We start from the raw sequence: 18,179 nt of genomic DNA, 5'->3' as shown, positions 1-18,179 counted from the left end.
GTCGGCCCGTTTTTGGTCCAGTGAACGCCAAGTGGGCTGCTGCACAGCTGAACATTTCGGTCTGTTGTTTGCGCCATCGTCACAGATTCTTTTCGTGCACGTCAAACTAGCACTGCGCTTGCCGGTTCGAAGTTTTCTCCGCGTGCAAAACGACCTTTCGCTTAAAGGCCACACTGTAGTGGCACCGATTGGTTGGTGCCTTCGCTTCTCAAGCACAGGTGGGGCAGGCGTGTAAGGCGCGACACTTCCAAAACTCAACCAACACGACTGCATTGAACGATCGCTTTCAGGAAACTGCCAACTCCGTGCCCGTGCCACGCGGGAGGAAGAGAGAATGGGGTGTCAAAGTGCATGGCAATCGCTGGCGCCGTAGTCACGTGACACAATCCACCTTTGCCAGCTAAATTCCCTATATAAGAAAAGTGCCAATCGTCCAATCGGAGATACAGGAGAGAGGGAAGCGGCGTTGTTCAAAGTGTGGTGGTACTTTTCCGAAGGTACAGGGACATTATTGCCAGCGTCAAAGCTCGTCGACTCGACGACCCTCCCTGCATGAACGTGGGACTGTGAGATTTCGGAACAATGGACAGTACGAATCAAATGATGCGGTTCGCCTGTGTAGCCGTGGGGACCACTCATCCGCAAGTGAGCCTGAGCGACCACGTCACCATGCAGCTACCGTAGAATGTCGCGAAAATGAGCCTCAGGCACGCATGCAGAACCGCCTGCACACGGCAGCCTGAGATCGGTGCATGGCGAGCCGTCATGCCGATAGCGCGGCCGGGCCTTTAGCGATCAAACCAGGGTACTTGAATCTAAGCTGACCCCCCCACTTTCGCACATCGTTTTCTGAAAAAAAAACATTGGCCTGGATTCGAGTAAATATGGTATATACATGTTGTAGGCACTCTTCTTGGTATACTGCTATGTTGGAAAGTAGTTATAACTAGGAATTTGCGAATACTGAATAGTAGATTTCGAATAGAATACTTAATCAAATCAACAAAAAGAAAGCCGAATATTGAATCAAATATAGGATATCGTAAAACTTAACACAAAACATTTATGCTCCCAAGTTTTGTGCAGAAACAGTGTTTCACATGCTCAGGAAGCTAATCATATTACAGTCGAACCTCGATATATCGAACAATGTCGTGATAGCGAAAGAGTTTGATATAGCCAGAATTTGATATATAAGATCAGGTAAAAATTGCGTCAAAACCTTCTGTAAATCAATCAATCAACCAAGGGCGCGATCGGGGATCGTTGTTTGGAGCGTGCGTTGGGTTGCGCCGCGCGCAATTGGCCTATGCCGCACCGACTTCGTCAGCCGTGCGAAGTCGACGCAGTCTAGGCCAATCGCGCGCGGCGCAACCGAATGCATGCTCCGAACAACGATCCCCAATCGCGCCCCAATCGTGGCGCAGTAAATACTCATTTGAAGTTTCACACAAAGTATTTATTTATTTGGTTGGAACTATTGCAGTAGCGTGGCCTGCTTGTTATTGGCAGCCGCATGCCTAAGGGGGGAGGCTACCTTGGAGACCGAACTTTATTTTTAAAGATATCAACTTTCAGAGTACATTCACACCACCGAACTATGAGGAACTGCAAAGTTTCATGAAGATGTGTTTGTTAGTCCCAGAGTTATTGAGGTCTAACTAGGTGGTTCATGTATATGACTGAGGAAGATCCTGGAGAAATGCCAGGACATCGTAGGAAGCTGAAATTCACTGTGATAATCCCTTGATAGATATCCTAGGGGGCTACAATGCCCTTTTCTTTAATTTCACCTCCAAAAAATTTTAACACAACTTTGAACTTGATGTAGCCAGTAATGACCACACCCATCAAAAATTAATTGCGTATTATAAGTTAACTGCACCAGCTTTCAAAAAAAGAAGCTTGTTACCTCCTGGGAAAGTCATTGAGGAATAGAATAAAAAGAATGGCACATAAATATGAAAAGCGGTTCTTGAGATATCACCTTCTCCAGCACCACTACTAGTGAAAAAATCCATTCCAAGAAAACTGGCTTTAAAGTTGAACACGTGTTTTTTATTAGAAAGCTCCTGCGGAGCTTCTGATTAGCTCTTGCGACTCCAGGCACACTCGGTGTGTCGGATTTTTGACTGGCGACAGCCGACAGCACAGTTCCGCTGCTGAAAGTGTCTACGCAGTCAGCACTCGCTGCGGAAGATTGGAAGTTCGATGCTCGTACAAGTCGCATATCGTGCTTCCGCGCACCAAACATCTGCAATGTCTTGGGCTTCGTTGCTGGCATCGCGTGCAACAAAGAACCAGTGAAAAAAAAAGCTGAGAAAATAATCTAAAAGATAGCGCAAGGCGATGAGCAGCTTGCAAGCAGGCGTCTATTGAAGTGGACGGAGCATGGGGTAATGATGTGAGATTTCGCCAAGATGGTAGCCATGAACATGCAATGGTTGTCTCGTGCATTTTCCTTCTTAGGTGAGGTGGTTTGTTGGCTTTCTGAGAGTTGTGCAGCTGCTGTGAATATATCTGCGTTGGTTCACTGACCATAACTTTAGTCGCTGACACCCAACAACGCAGCTCCGATTAGGCCTAACAGGCTAGACAGTGGCCAGTGGTGTGAGTGTGACGAAAATTTCCTGCCGGCCAACATGATAACGGCCCGTAGACCGTTGCAGAAAGCTTGTGACTAATGTGTTCGTGTGGGCGGGTTATAAGTGATTGGTCACGAGATCACGTGTACGGGTTAGATTGACGGCCATTGAATCGGTGTTCCAGACTGCGGGCACGCATGCAAAGTTCGTCTGTGTGTTCGCATGTGGATAGAAAGCTCCGAACTGCGTGAATCTGCATGCGTGAACCCTGGACTCAGTGTATTCGATGTGACCAGCGTGCAGTGGCTGATCGGTTCGATCTTCGCACATGCTTCCGTGCTTTCCACATGCGCTGCCTTTGTTGTTTTCTCAGTTCACGTAGGGTGAATTGTTTATTTAGACTGGTACGGTCGGCATGGTTGAACCTTGTACTGATAGATATTGCGCACAGTGGGAAAGATGGCGCACAGAGGCATCGACCACGGCCAGGTCATTCACCGAAGGTATTAATATTCAAAAGATTGAATATTTGAGAAATCTAATATTAGATATTCGATTTGAGTTAGAATATTTGGGTATTCATGCACTCCTAGTTATAACTGCTATGCCAAATAATGGTTTAAGTAAGGAAAATGACTGTTACCGGGTTATTCTCTTTATTATTTCCATACATGGCTCTTAACCTTAGCAGGAAAATTGTGATAATTGTTTTATGCAGCTTGGATTGCAGTCTAGTTTATGTTGTACTGCGAGTGTTCTAACTTGCCACATAGTCGTGTGTCTGCAAATTCAAGGAATCTGCTGTGTTTGTGGATAGCTCTTGCTGCACCTGTGATGTAATTGTCTGAGATGGTTTTGTTGCGATGTGTGCATTTTTATAAGCTAAGGCTTTGTTGCTTGACTTGTAGATAATGAAGATTTGCCTGGAGTATATCTGCTATGACCCAAACTACAACTATGATGATGAAGATGATGAGAATTCTATGGACATGGACAGAGATTCTGGCGGGTGAGCTGCAATCTAGTGCTTTGAATTGGCTAGAGGTTTCTTGAGCTGAACCTGACTAGTGTGCCTGTGCCTTTCTCTTGGCAGAGCTGTTTCTCTGCAGTGAAAACTAGATGCAAAATATTGTCAGATATGCTAAGCGTAAAAAAAAAGAAAAGTTGAGCTACTAACATAAGCTTAGCTTCCAACACAGTTGTTCAACTGATACCTTATGTGCCTTGTGAAACTTAACATGCCCAGCTGATTCTATAATGTAATGCTTCTGGAGTATCATGGCAATGAAGCAGCTAAAATACAACAATTTGGTAGCTGTAAATACAGTGAAACCTCATTAATTTGAATTTCACGAGACTGAAAGAGATGTCCGAATTAACTGAATGTTGAATTGTCGAGGGTATCAAGAAAACAATAAAGAAATGCTTACTATGTCAACACACTTTTATTTACTAAATAAGTCGGCAGACCCTGTTTCTATTTTGCACGAAAGCAGTGCGGAAGCTGCAGTTCTCACCATCTCGTGACTGATCAGCGCTCGCAGCAGCGAAGGCCTTGTGACTTCCTCCACAGCGCGGCCGTGGCACGCGTCTTCACTGAGATGCTTTTCAGTGCTACGCGCACATCCCGATTATTTTTTCGCCAGTGTCGCCAGGCTGCCGCTCATCGCAATGTAGGCGGTGTTCTTCAAGAGCAACAGCTTTGCACTGAGTCAAAACGAAATTACTCTTTGCTGCAAAGGCTGCGGATGAAACTGCGGCCGCTATTGACGCAGTCGTGGATGGCGACTACGCAGTCAGAAAGGCACGCAGCCATCGCGGTGCTATGCGTGGCAGTAAACGCAAGAATAAAGGCTTCAAAGGCACAAATAAGCACAAAGCATTCTGGCATTGCTGTCAATCGCGTACGATTTCCACTGATGACTATGGTGATGCGAACTCTGCCGCTTCGTTTGAGTGAACGCCGTTTTTGCTCTTTTGTGTCGCACATTTGTGGTGCACCGCACTCGCTGAGCTCCGACAGTTGTCCGAATCAACGAGAGTTTCATTGCAATATATAATGCATACACCTGCTGGGACCAAAGGACGAGTTTGAATTTTCCGAATTAATGAGGGTTGAATTAATGAGATTTTACTGTACCACAATATCTCGACGCAGATGTAACAAACTAAATTCTCGCCGGTATCAACATGTGGTGAATATATGCAGTTGAACCTCGCAATAATGAAGTCGGTGGAGAACACGAAAAAATTTGCTTTCACGAGAATTTCGTTGCAAAGTAAAACAGCACAGATAGGTAATGCGTTTCAGAACGAAACTTTACTGTCAAAATTTCGTTATCCAACTTTGGCAGGCCTTGCTCGAGGATATAGAACTGCATTGCTGACAGTACAAAGTGCACCGCATGCGTCGATCAGCAGTGGCAGTACTGCCATGGAGCAGTATTCTCGGTCAACTGCTTCCGAGGTGCCATCACTTTTGCGAGATTTTGCGTAACTCAGAACCAGATGCAGAGCAACAGCACTCCACGCATGTAGCAGCATTTCTCCAGTGCATGCTGTCGCCCTTAGGTGCCGATGCATCCAGTGCCGAGAGCAAAAGTGATCGTATCTCATATACCCGAAGGCAACCGATCAAGATTACAGCCCCTTCGCACAAATCTACGTTTGGCGCTGAATCTACGCGTGCCTGTAGGGTGGCATCAAAACCAGCGTTCTTGAAGCAAGGGATGTGTATTCCCGGACGATCGCTCAATCATAGCTCGATGCGTGGCACTCCATGCTGCGACAGCCATCTCAAGCACCATAAGCAATTCCACGTCGGTGGGATATGGATTTCCTTGTATTTGCTACATTTTTCTCACCGATGCGCACATTACGCACTGTACTAGGTATGCAAAAATTGTCGTCACATGTCGGTAGCAATATGCGTGCTGCTTCAAACGGGTGATCAACAAACAAGATGGCGGCCATGACGTGTTTCCAGTGAATGTGATAGCTTCCGACGCTTGGTTGTTTTTGTAAACTTGTAAACAAAAATGGTGGTGCACACACAAATGTAATGCAGTGGTATTTTATGCAATTTCAGTGCAAGCAATTGCGTTTTAGCACATTTTGCAGCCCGCTATCCTTGCACGACTAGGTCATATGCAGGATTACGTTCCAGCAAATTTTGTTGATGCAAGATTGTAGTGCAGTGACATTTCGTTGTCGAGAGGTACAAAATGCATTGAATCCTATGGCCGTTTGTCGGGGATACGAAAATATTTCGTTATCACAGGTTTCGACTGTATATGCCTATACAGTGAAACCTCGTTAAACCGTAGTTAGCCGGAGCTCGGAAAAACTACATACTAAACGGTAGTACTGTTTAACCGAAATAGCATGAGATCGCCCACTTACCTGTCGAAAACGGAACTCAGAGAGAGTGCGATGAAAGGGGAAAAAAACATGCAGTATTTATTCACTTCGCGCGACAAAAGTGTTATTTTCGTTTGATGTTGCCATGGCCTAGCAGCGACGACAGCGGCCTCAAAGTACTGAAGCTGCGAGCGAGCTTTTCAGCTAGCCCCTAGCCCCCTCTTCTTGGCAAACACTTGCATTGCAGATTCCTCATTGGCGTTGCATATTCTCCGTGCGCGGGCGCGGTAGCGTTGCAGAAGTCGCTGGGCACCTTTTCATTGCGGGGCGCTGTTCTCGTCGCGACAATTGCATTCGTGAGGCTGATGTAATGCGCAGTTTCTGCCACTGTCGGGCCTGAATTGCCCATGCTGTCACTTTCTGTGTCATCCTTATCACTGTTGCTAGGCGACACTTCTGCAAAACAGAGGCAACGATATCTTCACAGTCACAGCAGCGCCGCCGAGCAACTTCTTCACATTCTAAATGCCACACACCGTAGTCAACAGTAGAACCATGTCGCGTGCCAGTGCAGACTTCTTCATGTCACATTCAACAGCAGGAACGATGTCTAATTTTTCTTCTATGCTGAGCACCCGGCGTCCGTTTTAACCGAGCTTTGGCATGACACGAGTCCTAGCTTGCACGATGCCACGACACTCTCAGGGATGGCGCCGAAATGGTGTTGATTTTGATGTGGCTTCATGCGCAAATGCACAGGGCGCTTGGAGGCCTTTGTTCAGATCTCTGAGGCTTGTTGTTCTGCAGGGCCGCTCAATGGAGACGAAGCACCACCGTGTTCGCGCGACGAAAAGTGGGAACACTGCATGTTAACCGATGCGTACACAATAAGCTGGTACGGTTTATGCGGATACAAAACACATTATGTTCAATGGCCGCTGAATCAGGGATTTGATTTTACTACTTTTAAAACGAAACTACTGCTTAAGCGGGTACGGTTTAACAAGGTTTTATGCTATACACAATGCACTGATGCTGATGTTTACATATGAAATTACTTGTATTGATGGTGCAGGGGGACGTCACGTGGACATAAAAAAAATTTGCTGGCTTTTTTTGTTGTTGTTTTTTCGGGAAAAAGGAACACGCAAGACCCAGGTTGCTATATACACTGTTATTGGTAATTTCTCGGCGTACTTCACAACCTTTGTACTAGCACCTTAATAAATAAGGTAATAAAATGTTAGTTCATTTAAATTAAGTATTAGTTGCTTGTTCACAATGAAAAAAAAAAAAAAAAACTTGACTAGCATTAAAACAAGCCTGTCAGCATAGAGTAGGTGCTGTTCACAGAACGCCCTAGGTTATTTTTTCTTGATCACATTTAGTTGGCACATCCGGTATGCACGTTAATGTTGGTTTCTGAGAAACCTGTAATGGCTTCCTTTGTAGCTTCATGCTACATTCGGGTGGATGATAATTTTTCCCTGTCGTACATTTTGCTCACCTTGTGGGCTTCCGCCGAACTGATCTGCCGTAGCGTAATAGTGTTCTGGAAAGTCAAGTAAGGAACATGTTTTCTTGATATGATTGTATTTGTCTCATATTGACATTTACCTAGCTGCTTCAAAACACGTATTTACTGCTCCAAAGCGTACAATTCATGCTCCAAACCTGCTCCAAAGTGCCAAATTTACTGCTCCCAGAGTTGCTCCAAACCTTCCTTGACAGCTTCCATCCCTGATGATGTGACCTGACTTTTTTGTAATTTTTCTTGCAGGGAGAGTGAAGATGAATACAGTGATGATGATGACATGAGCTGGAAAGTACGTCGGGCTGCAGCGAAATGCCTGGAGGCAGTCATTGCCACCAGGCATGAAATGCTGTCAGAATTCTACCGTGTAGTTTCACCTGCACTGATTGCCCGCTTCAAAGGTTTGTGTTGCCCTATCTATTCATGTGATACCAATTGACATGGTTAGATAAAATTCTTGGGATCTGCTTTAGCTTATGCAAGATAATGAATGCATGCAACCTGCTGTTGAACAGAAAGCAGGTTCATTTATATACAGTTGGTTCCTGGAGGAGCCAGCGCTTCCCATTATGATGATCTGTGTTGTAGTGTTGCAGTACAGTTTGTGTGCTTGCCTGGTCAGTTGGCAGCTACGAATGTGCTGTGAATGCTATGTGTAGTTGCAGTTATGTTGTCAAGCTTTTACTCTAACCAGGCTCATTTAGTAGCAGACTGGTGGGGTCTCAGTGGCCCTTTGTGCAGTATGTAGGGTTTTGCTGCTCTCCATCACTTGCATGAGTGTCAAAGTTGTCCTTAGCATATAATAACTGTTGCATCACTTGAACAGATGCGTGCATATGGGTTCCCTGTCCAAACTGATGGCTTGTCGGTACCCAGAATCATTATAGACGTAGCCTTTGGCAGTGTTTTCGGTTTATACCTTGTTTGGGTGCAGTACTTGCCCATTTTCTTCGTAATGAACCTGCAGTATACAGTGCAGTCCACTTATAACGATACCACATATAACGATATATCGGTTATAACGATGGGTCGACATGAGAGTGTCATATTATGTATTAGGTCTATGGGGAAAAAAACCATTTATAACGATAGCTTATTCACCGCATATCGGATATAACGATCAAAATTTTGCAGTCTGGACGGCGTTTTCCGTGCCAAATAATCGTAACGTTTGCGTTGCTTAGTTCCCTGAAACGAACGATGTCGAGACGAGGCGATGTTTACCTCCGTAAGTTCGTATCTGCCGCCATTACCGCGCAGTGCGTCTCGCCCCGCCCGCGCACGAGTAGGCGCAGCCAACGTTGGCGCAGTGCGCCACAAGATGGCGCTAGCTGCTTCATGCGCGTCGGCCACAGTCGCTCCGAAAGAGAGAGAAAGAAAAAAAGAAGCGACAAGCAAAGCGGTGCGGTGGCGCCCGTCCCGCGTCTCTCTCGCGATAGCAGGCTGACGCCACCGAAGCAGCATGCAACCAGCGGTTCAACCCAGTTCGAAGATGGCGCCGACAAAGCGCAAAGCTGTGTCGCTTGACACGAAGATGGATATTTTGCAGGACTCTGCATGCGGGTTCAAGGTGAGCGCCCTCGTGAAGAAGTTTGAGCTCGTCCAGTTAACGATATCAACCATCTTGAAAACCGGGAGCACCGCGATTGTGAAGGCAGGAGCTATCAGCGGCCATTCCGATCACCGGAAAAGGGGTTAGAGACCCTTTGTACGCCGATGTTGAAGAGGCGCTTTACCAGTGGTTCATCACCAATTGCTTCAAGAAGGCGGGCTTTGTGCGTAAGGACGAACTTCCCCAACCCGCTGAGACCGACCCGGTGGAAGTCGCTGACATAACCGAGCTCTGGGAGCTCGTTCCTACTGGTGACACAGGTGGTGTGTCGAAGGAGGAGTTTTTGACTGCAGACAGTGCTGCCTCGTTCTGCGATGAGGTCACCGACGAGGCGATCGCCGAAGATGTGCTGTCTCGACAGACGCAAAGTTGTGCGACGGTGGCGACGGCATCAGCGACAGTGACAACGAGATCGACAGTGGCTCCTTGACCCCGACCACGATGTCCACGCAAAGTGCACTGTCCTCGATGGACTCCTTAATAGATTTTATGCATGCTAAAGGATTGCCGCCAGTGTTCGCGCAGCAGCTGGAATCCATGCACACCGGGGTTGTGAAGCTGAAGCTGCCGCAAAAGCAAGTGCAGATTTCGGACTATTTCGGCGCGCCTAATCCTTGACACGGTCATTGGCGCTAGAAATAAAGTTTGTTTTTCACGGCCTACTGTATACATCATCTATTCTTTAGAGCAAGTAGCGAATTCGAGTTAAGAGCTGCAAAGGTAAAGAGCGCAAACGCGTTAAAATTTTAATTTTTTTTGGTAACTGCAGTCCAGATATAGCGATCATCGGTTATAACGATCATATTTTCGTCTTTCTCGATATCGTTATAAGTGGACTGCACTGTACATCGTCTGCTGCAGTGTTAGACTGAGAAAGTAGATTTTCTTTGTGAAAAGGAGCATGGTGACTCGCATCTGGTGCTAGCAGGGTGACGTTGCCCATGACTGATACCTCTTTGGTACAGTGTCACTGCAGACGCATACTATCATCCACTCTGGATGAAACAGCTATGTACTGAAATTTAGATGCGGCATTAAACAAAAATGCACCTGTGGATGCTGCTTGTGCACATGATTTGTGGTGCAGATGAACTGGCGGCTTAATCGGGAGAGCTGTCTGCACCCATCTTCCTGTGTGACGCAACAGTCGGTATGGATGGCGCCTGCTCCTGGTCACCGCTGCTAAGGCCTGTGTGATGTGCCTCATTGTATGTTGTGTTGTGGCCCTAACTCATTGCCATCGTTGTCTGTGCTGTTTCAGAGCGTGAAGAAAATGTGAAGGTAGACATCCTGCAGGCATACATTGCACTGTTGCGGCAGACACGGCCACTCGTCACTCCGTGTGTTGGCGGTCCCCTCAGTGGTGACGACCCACGCACCCTGGTTGCGGCCCAAGTGGGACCACTGGTGAGAGGCCTTCAGAGGCCCCTGCGCGAGCGTGCCCTGAAGACCCGCCAGGTAAGGCATCCCCATGTAGCGACTTTGAGGTGAAGCACACCTGTAGCATTGCTCACACTACAAATTCACATCGAGAAGATTATCATCACATTTGATAATTTTTCCTCTACAGTCACTGTCTGAATTCTTAATACACGCAAGTAAGCTTTTTTAAAATGGTTTTTGATAAGACCATTCCATCATATTTAATTGTGCATTCAACAATTTTGCATTTTGGATGCACTAACGAAAGAAATGCAAGCCAGCAAGACAGCCTACAGCGATCACCAAATGCCGCTGGGATAAACAAATAACCAGCTTGGTACTGGCAAAAGGCATGCGAAATGCGCACCAGCGATTTGAATCTGTCAGCTAATAGGAGTGCTTCCTGTGTGCATGAGGCAACAGTAACGAATCCACCATCAGTTCTTACTTTTTTGCTTGCTCTTTTGCTTATAGTTTTGCATAGCAAAATATGGTGCACCAGCTATTTGAAGCTCCGGTCACTCTTCTTTACGACGGTATAAAGATGGTGACACATTGCGTCAACGAAAAGCCGAGTGATCAGGAGTGTGATAACAGTTCCCGAAGCTCATTTTCTATTTCATTTTTGTTGGCAGCATACTAGGAAAGTGTGATTCTTTCAACTTTTACTTCAGATATTTTTCTAATCTTTTCCCTTGTGATAGTAGAAAATCCAGGAATCATGGTAAAATAAAAATGATAATTGGAAACTATAACCAGACTGAGACCCCCTCAAATAAGTGGGTGGTGAACTAGAGTTCAAATTCTGGAAATGGGATTTGCTGATTCATTCAGTAAATAAGAGTGCGTTGGCATAGTAAACATTTGTTTGTTTTCTTGATACGCTCGGTAGTTCAACATTTGGTTAATTTGGACATTTTTTTCAGTTCCATGAAATCCGAATTAACAAGGTTTACAAGGTATACAGTAAGGTATATCAACAAGGTATACAGTAGGGTCCCCTCTTATCAAAGTGAACAATAAAGCAGTATGCCAGCACTGGTTACAGCTAACCTTAGTATATGAAAGTCTGGAAAATATGTTTTTTTATCAATAGAATTTCTGTTGAATAGAATCAAGTGCTTTATTTCTCTCTGAAACTAATGAAGTGGCGACTTTCACTTATACTTTATGCAAATTAGGTTCTGCAGTTTAAGAGGGGACTTGGTGCCCGAGTAGAACCTTATTGTATTGTTATTAGCTCCAGAGATTTGAAACTTTCAGCACATATTCAGTTTAGTGAGCAGATTGCAAATATGTAATCCGTTCTTTTTTTATAAGTTAAATGAGAAAAAAGTTTGCATTTCGTTTTTATTATAAATTTGGGAGGTGACTTGAAAGAAAGATACTGTACTGAGAGAACTAAAATTCACTAAGCATGCTTCTGAATGTTTGAAGAGTGCACATACGAAGTTTCGTGCTTCTATCTATATTTTAGCCAGTTATCAAAATTTAAATTACCAGCATTGCAACACAATCTTTGTTGTTTAATTCTTGCAAGATTTGAAAAAGTTGCTTTGCACTAGCATGCTGTATTATAGCTTTCTTTCACTCTGACTGTTTAGCCTTCAGGGAAAAAAAAAAAAGGAATCGTGCAAATCGAAGAACTAGCAGAGACACAGTGCACATTCCAAATTTTCAGGTGTGTGAAAATCATGATCTGAGAAAAATGAAAAACACGTTTAGCAATGTGAAAAATACTTTTTATGTCCCCAAGTAATAGAATTCCCCACTACAGTGAATCGGAAAGCTCCCAGATAGTAGTCTGGAGCAGACTTTTCTCTGTGTCTCTTCTTGATGGCTGCCTGGAATGCTGCCGATGATGCATGCTTTCTGTTTGCGTCTGCTCTCCTACTGTCTTGGCTGCTGTCCTGCTGCCTTTGCAAGTTCGTTGCATGTGCAGCTCGCGTAGTTCACTTGTTCACAGGGCTCATTTGTTAGGTGCTTCACCATGCGCTTCGTCGCTGTAACTGAGGAGAGTTCTGCTGCTTTTTCCCGTGCTTGTGGCTTGATGGTACCTCGGTCAGCCGCCATGAGGGCATGTGTGCATTTCCGTAGCACGCACGCCCGTAATGGTTGCTGCCACACAATCTATTACCGGGGCGTCCGCTGTATGGTCACGGTCCGCCGCCGTCAACATCGCTAGCGGCACCAATGCTTTCTGTCGCCTAGGCCAAGCCCCAACACCGTCCAGCTGCTTTGGGTCAGCTGCAGTGGTGGCCGTCATGATCGTGCGTTGCACTCAACTCCTTGGTTGCACCGCTGTTGGTTGTTCGACGGTTGGCGAATTTGTGCACTGTACGGAATTTCCGTGTAAGATTTGGCATCATGACAGATCACGACCACGCTACCACGCTGAGTGATGGTTTAGGCAAAATGGCGTCGCCGACGCGTGGCATCCCCGCGCTCCTATCAGAAGGTGTTATTTAGTCATGTGATGGTCGTGGCCCAACAGGACAGCGGGATTGTCTCTTTCGTTCTTGCGTGGTTTCTCCCTCCTGAAGCAACCCTGAAGGCTCGTTTTCGGCGGGAAAGTGAGTGGGAAGGACACGCTTTCGAACGAGACCAGAATGGCGGCGCTCTGTTCATCGGTTTCAAAACTGTGAGTGGTGCAAGATGGAGCATTTTTGGTGCATCTTGCAGATGAAAATGAGCGTCTCGCGTTAAAAATATGGCATTCTTTTTTCTAAAGACTCATTGTTTCGTGTTAATTTTTTGGCAACATGCGCGTGAGGACGTCTAGATTGTGAAAAGAACTGAAAAATCTACATTGTATCAATTTTTTTTCGTCGTCAAGACCTGTGTACCCCCTTAATAGTGGGCCTGTGTTTTGCAGAAATCCTTTATTTATTGTATAACAAGTTTCGCATTTGTTTTTATCCAAAATACGGAAGGGCTGGCCCAACGTTCCGGTTGGTCGGCTATCGTAAGGTCAATCTGCACAACAGACGAAATGACCGTGCATTAGGTGATTCGATCACAGCTCCGAGCATAGGAATGCTAATGGTAAAGAACAGGCATCGTCTGTGCAGTTTCGTTGTCAGGTTTGGCTTGTGATTTGCCACCTGTCAAAGATTCAGAAATTTAAAGGTTCATGGCAAGTTCGCATGATGCCACCCCCCATCGTCCTTTGTTCATCCGCCGTTCGCGCAAATGCATGCCACTGACTCGCAATATTTTTGCGGCCGCCGTGTAAATCCGAAGCTAGTCTCGAGATGGGTTGCTCGAAGCTACAAGGCGCCGATGTCCATCTATGAATGGCGTTGGGAAGAATAGGCCACTGTACGGTGTGCCGCAAAGTTGGTGGCCATGAAAAACATCAGTACAGTCGCTTTCGTTTGTGAGGCAGCTTTCGAGCTTTCAGAGTGTCTCGTGGCTGCTGCGAATACTTGTGAGTCGGTTCGACACCAAACCGCAACTTTAGTCCCAGACGCCCAATGAAACAGAGCCTATTAGGCCTAATGGCCCTGGCAGTGTTCACAGCAATTTCTCAGCTGGCCGATGTGGGAATGGACCGCAAATTGTCCCGGAATGCTTGCTGCTAATATGTTTGTATGGATGGCTATCAGCTGTGTTCGGTCCTGAATCATGCATGCAGGTTAGATGGATGGCTGTTCAAGCAGTGTGAAGTTCGTCGCCGCGTATTCAACATGATCCGCGTGCCTATCTGCCTAATCTTCACGCCTGCTTTCGCATTTTACGAAATGCGCACTGCTATTGTTGCTGTTTCCACTGTCCGCGTTGTGTTATCACATCGATCGGTCCTGTCGACCCGGACGAACCTTGTACCGACAAAGGTGGCCCCGGCCGATGAGGCACCATTGTGCAAATAGCGCACTCAGGGCGCTCTTTGAGTGATCCCACATTGAGTCGACGTCTGTGAGCACTTGCAGTGATTAAGTCCGGTACTGTGTCAGTCGGGGTGGCCCATCCACGGTGCGCTTGGTGCTCCTTTTGCGGCAAAAACGCATTCAAACACTCGCTCGCTATACAGTGATACTATTTGAGATTCACACAGCACTAATCAGGCCCCTTTCTGATGAACTCTTATAAAACTCATTTTTGTGAGCAACTTCGGCACTCTTGCTTAATTATGCCTAAATTCAGTGCACTTCTGTTAATTCAAAATTGGTGAAAAAGTAGACAAAACCCGAGGCACCATGCTTACCAAAGCAAATTTAAAAGAAAAGAAGTTGTTTCGGCTCCTACACAGGAGCCTTGTCCACAGGCAAACAAATGCGTTTGAGCAGTTAGCTTGAATAGGCTTGAACATGTGACACAGGCAGCGTGCATACACTGACGGGAGATTGCCATCGCTCCTGTTCAGAGTGTGCGGCATAGTCTGAATCATGAGTGACTCAAGATAAAGCCATCGAGATAGCCATTTTTTCCTGCAAGGACATGTTCTTTCCCCCAGTCGAAAGCATGGCCGCTTGAAACGGCATGCTCAGCCAAAGCACTGGATTTCACATTTTCTTTTCTCATGTTTCCAATTTTGCTTCAATATTATGTTTAATTTAGGGGTGTGGGAATATCAAAATTTTCCTATACAAATACAGTACGAATACGAATACAGTAAAAGCTCATTAATTCGGATCTCACGGGACCATGAAAAATACCCAAATTATCCGAATGCCGAATTAATGAATGAACAGGAAAAACAACATTCAAATAAAGTTGGAGAAGCATACCTTTATTTACTGAAGTATTTTGCAATAATTGTCTGCTTTTTCATGCAGATTCCAGCTGACATCACAATTTTAGCTCTTCCAAGTGGCCAACAGCCCGCAAACTGTCGGAAGTGCTCAGGCAAACGTCCTCCAATATCAAAAGCGCCTCCGTGACTTCTCGTGAGGTGCGATGAGGTCGCGGCTGCACCTCTTCGCATGACTCTTCGTCTGAATCATGGTCTTCCCGGGCGCCCGTGACATCATTAATAATTTCTTCATCGGTCAGGGGGCCAGTCGTGGCGACACAATCATCAATCGCTATGTAGTCTTGAAGGGTCACATCTGTGGGAAGGACAGCATTGAAGGTCGGGCAGTCATCATCGGTGGCTACTGCCGCATGCTCGGGCCTCACAACACCGCTGTGCCAAAAACAGTTGGCGATGACTTGTGGTGCTGTATTTTTCCACACGTGGGCGATGATGTGCACTGCGCCGATTAAGTCCACTTCATGCAGCTTTCCAACTTCTGAGCATAAGATCATTCGCTGTAGCAGGTGCTTTCGGTACTTCGACTTCACATAGTGAATGATACCCTGGTCCATCGGCTGAAGGGCACATGTAGTGTTGGGCGGCAAAAAAAAACTACCTTGACACTCTTCAGTTCAACTGTACAGTTATGTGCACTGCAGTTGTCAACAACCATAATTATCTTGTGGTCTTTAGACGTGAAGTGCCGATCTAACTGCTGCAGCCAGCCTTGAAAAAATGTGCGAGTTCATTCAAGCGTTCCTGTTCTCTCTGTACTCAACAGGAAGGCTTTTGTTGTTTTTAAAACAATGTGGCCTATGCGCCTTCCCGTTGACAACAAGTAGCAAGCGCTCCATGCCAGTCGTATTGGCAGCAAGAAGCACAGTTATCCTTTTCTTGCACTTCTTGCCACCAATGCATGGGTCCCCTTTGAAAGTCACCGTCTTGTCGGGCAGAGCTCTGAAAAATGGAGCAGTTTCGTCTGCATTGAACACGTCACTTGGTTAAAATGCGGCGATGTGCTCAAGCAGCTTCACATTTTTCCACTGGGTGGTCACGCTTTCGTCAACGCTGGCCTTTTCGCCGGACACACTTCTGAAGACGAGTTCGTGTGTCTCCCGAAACCTCGCGAACCACCCTTCTGAAGCTCTGAACGATTCAGTGTTCATCCTTGCAGCTTACTTCTCACCTTGTACCATGACGAGAGGTCTGCTCAAAGGCAGGTGCGCGTTGTGACAGTCAGTAACCCACTGGCGCAAAGCTTCTTCGAGCTGGGGATGAGCTGAGGCCGCTTTCTTGATGCATGAAACTTCTCGCTTTCTAAGGCTTGAAGAATCTGTTGTTACTTTTTCATGTACGTTCCCAACGTGCTCTGCTTCACATTGTACTTGGTCATAACGTGTGTGGTATTCTCACACCCATGCTCTTGGGACCAAGGAACGACAACAGAGTAGTGCAAACAATCACAAGGGCATTTATTGCACCTTTCATAGATCAGTGCCTGCTAGCCGAGTTGCTATCCACAAAACATGCTGATGGGTGCACACGTGCTTTTGCGATTTGCCGTTCTTCAAAGCCTGCAAAATTTCCACCTTAGTTGCCAAGTTTTTGGCTTTGTACTTCTGCCACTTTGCCGCCGTTGCTATCACTGTAGCACACGATGGTAATGGCATGGAAAGCACGGTCGCAACGAAAAAAGAAAACTCAGCAAGAAGAGATGATGCCGATGAGACAACACAACGGAAAATGGCGTCGAAGGCGCTGTGGAGCGAAGAAAGAAGGCACCGACGTTCGGTGACGCTGTGATTGCTCCCGCTAATTGATGACGATGGCGATGCCTCTCAGGTTTTGGTTTCACTCCAGTGGTGCCAGCGCTGCTTTACCACAGTTTCGTGTAGCAGCAGCCGTTAGCATTTGTCCGAATTAAGCGGTGTGGGGCCGAATTCTGATGAATTAACGAAGGTTTTGTCCCGTAGACTAACATGCACTTCGGTGAGGACCAATAGAGCCGTCTGAATTATTTGAATTTCCGAATTAACAGGAGTCGCATTAATGAACTTTTACTGTATATGCCTATAATGAATGAAATGAAATTAAGCTAGTAGGCAGTTATACTAATAGATTGTGCATTTGGCTCATGTTAGCTTTGGAAAATTGAATAATTTCTGCTAGTTGTCAGTTCTCGCCAACCCCTGCCTTACTGTACCGCCTGTACCGCATCAATTTTCCGTAAGCTCGGAGCCATTTGAACCAGTCGTCACTCATCGCATTTGCTGTCAAACAATAAGCTCAGGATTGGGGGTGGAACTTGCAGAGTCCACCCTCGTCGCTGTTCGCAAACCCGTGGCCCTTGCTACTATGAGGTTGGCTTTCCTTCAAAGCTTAGACGTCCAGTGGCTAAGCATGTTTTACAGGCAAAATTTTGCCAGCAGCATGAAATTATCACAAAATTCAGCATAAAATCAGGCACACTTTCTTAGATTAGAAAGAAATAAACACTAAGAATCATGTTTGTTCCCGCACAGCCAGCAATATAATAAATTTGTTTCGAATATTCATATCCAATCGAATCTTAGCATATTTTTTAATACTAGTTCTCGAATTGAATATGAATGTTAAATTTATAGTATTTAATAATGTTCAGAACTTTCGAATGTTTGCACACCTGTAGTTTAGTGGGATGCAGATGATGTTTCGAAATAATCGAAAAAAATTCAGAAAATATTCACATTTATGAATAGTGATTATTTCATTTGAAAACTGAATCAAATAAGTCACTATTCAATTTGTTATTCAAAAGTTTGGAATATTTGCACACCCCTTACATTTCAGGGATGGTATGATGTAAGAATTTCTTTTACTCATTGTTATTCTTTATTTAATCATTCACTGTTCACATCTGGCTGATCCTGGTGACGATGTGGGCGCAGC

General features: G+C 45.7%; 1 protein-coding gene across 1 annotated transcript in view; it reads left to right on the top strand.

The window, feature by feature from the left end:
- Cand1 (Cullin-associated and neddylation-dissociated 1) overlaps nucleotides 1-18,179 on the top strand; it is a 111,759-nt gene that overhangs the window by 28,641 nt on the left and 64,939 nt on the right. The window contains exons 8-10 of the mRNA XM_050182601.3: nucleotides 3,494-3,594; nucleotides 7,726-7,880; nucleotides 10,353-10,549. Of these exons, the coding sequence (XP_050038558.1) occupies nucleotides 3,494-3,594; nucleotides 7,726-7,880; nucleotides 10,353-10,549 (453 nt within the window). The remainder of the gene's footprint in view (nucleotides 1-3,493; nucleotides 3,595-7,725; nucleotides 7,881-10,352; nucleotides 10,550-18,179) is intronic.

Source organism: Dermacentor andersoni, chromosome 4 (assembly GCF_023375885.2).
Source record: "Dermacentor andersoni chromosome 4, qqDerAnde1_hic_scaffold, whole genome shotgun sequence".
Classification (NCBI taxonomy): Eukaryota; Metazoa; Arthropoda; class Arachnida; order Ixodida; family Ixodidae; genus Dermacentor; species Dermacentor andersoni.
Note: the sequence above shows the minus strand (reverse complement) of the source record. Positions and strands in the feature narration are given on the sequence as shown.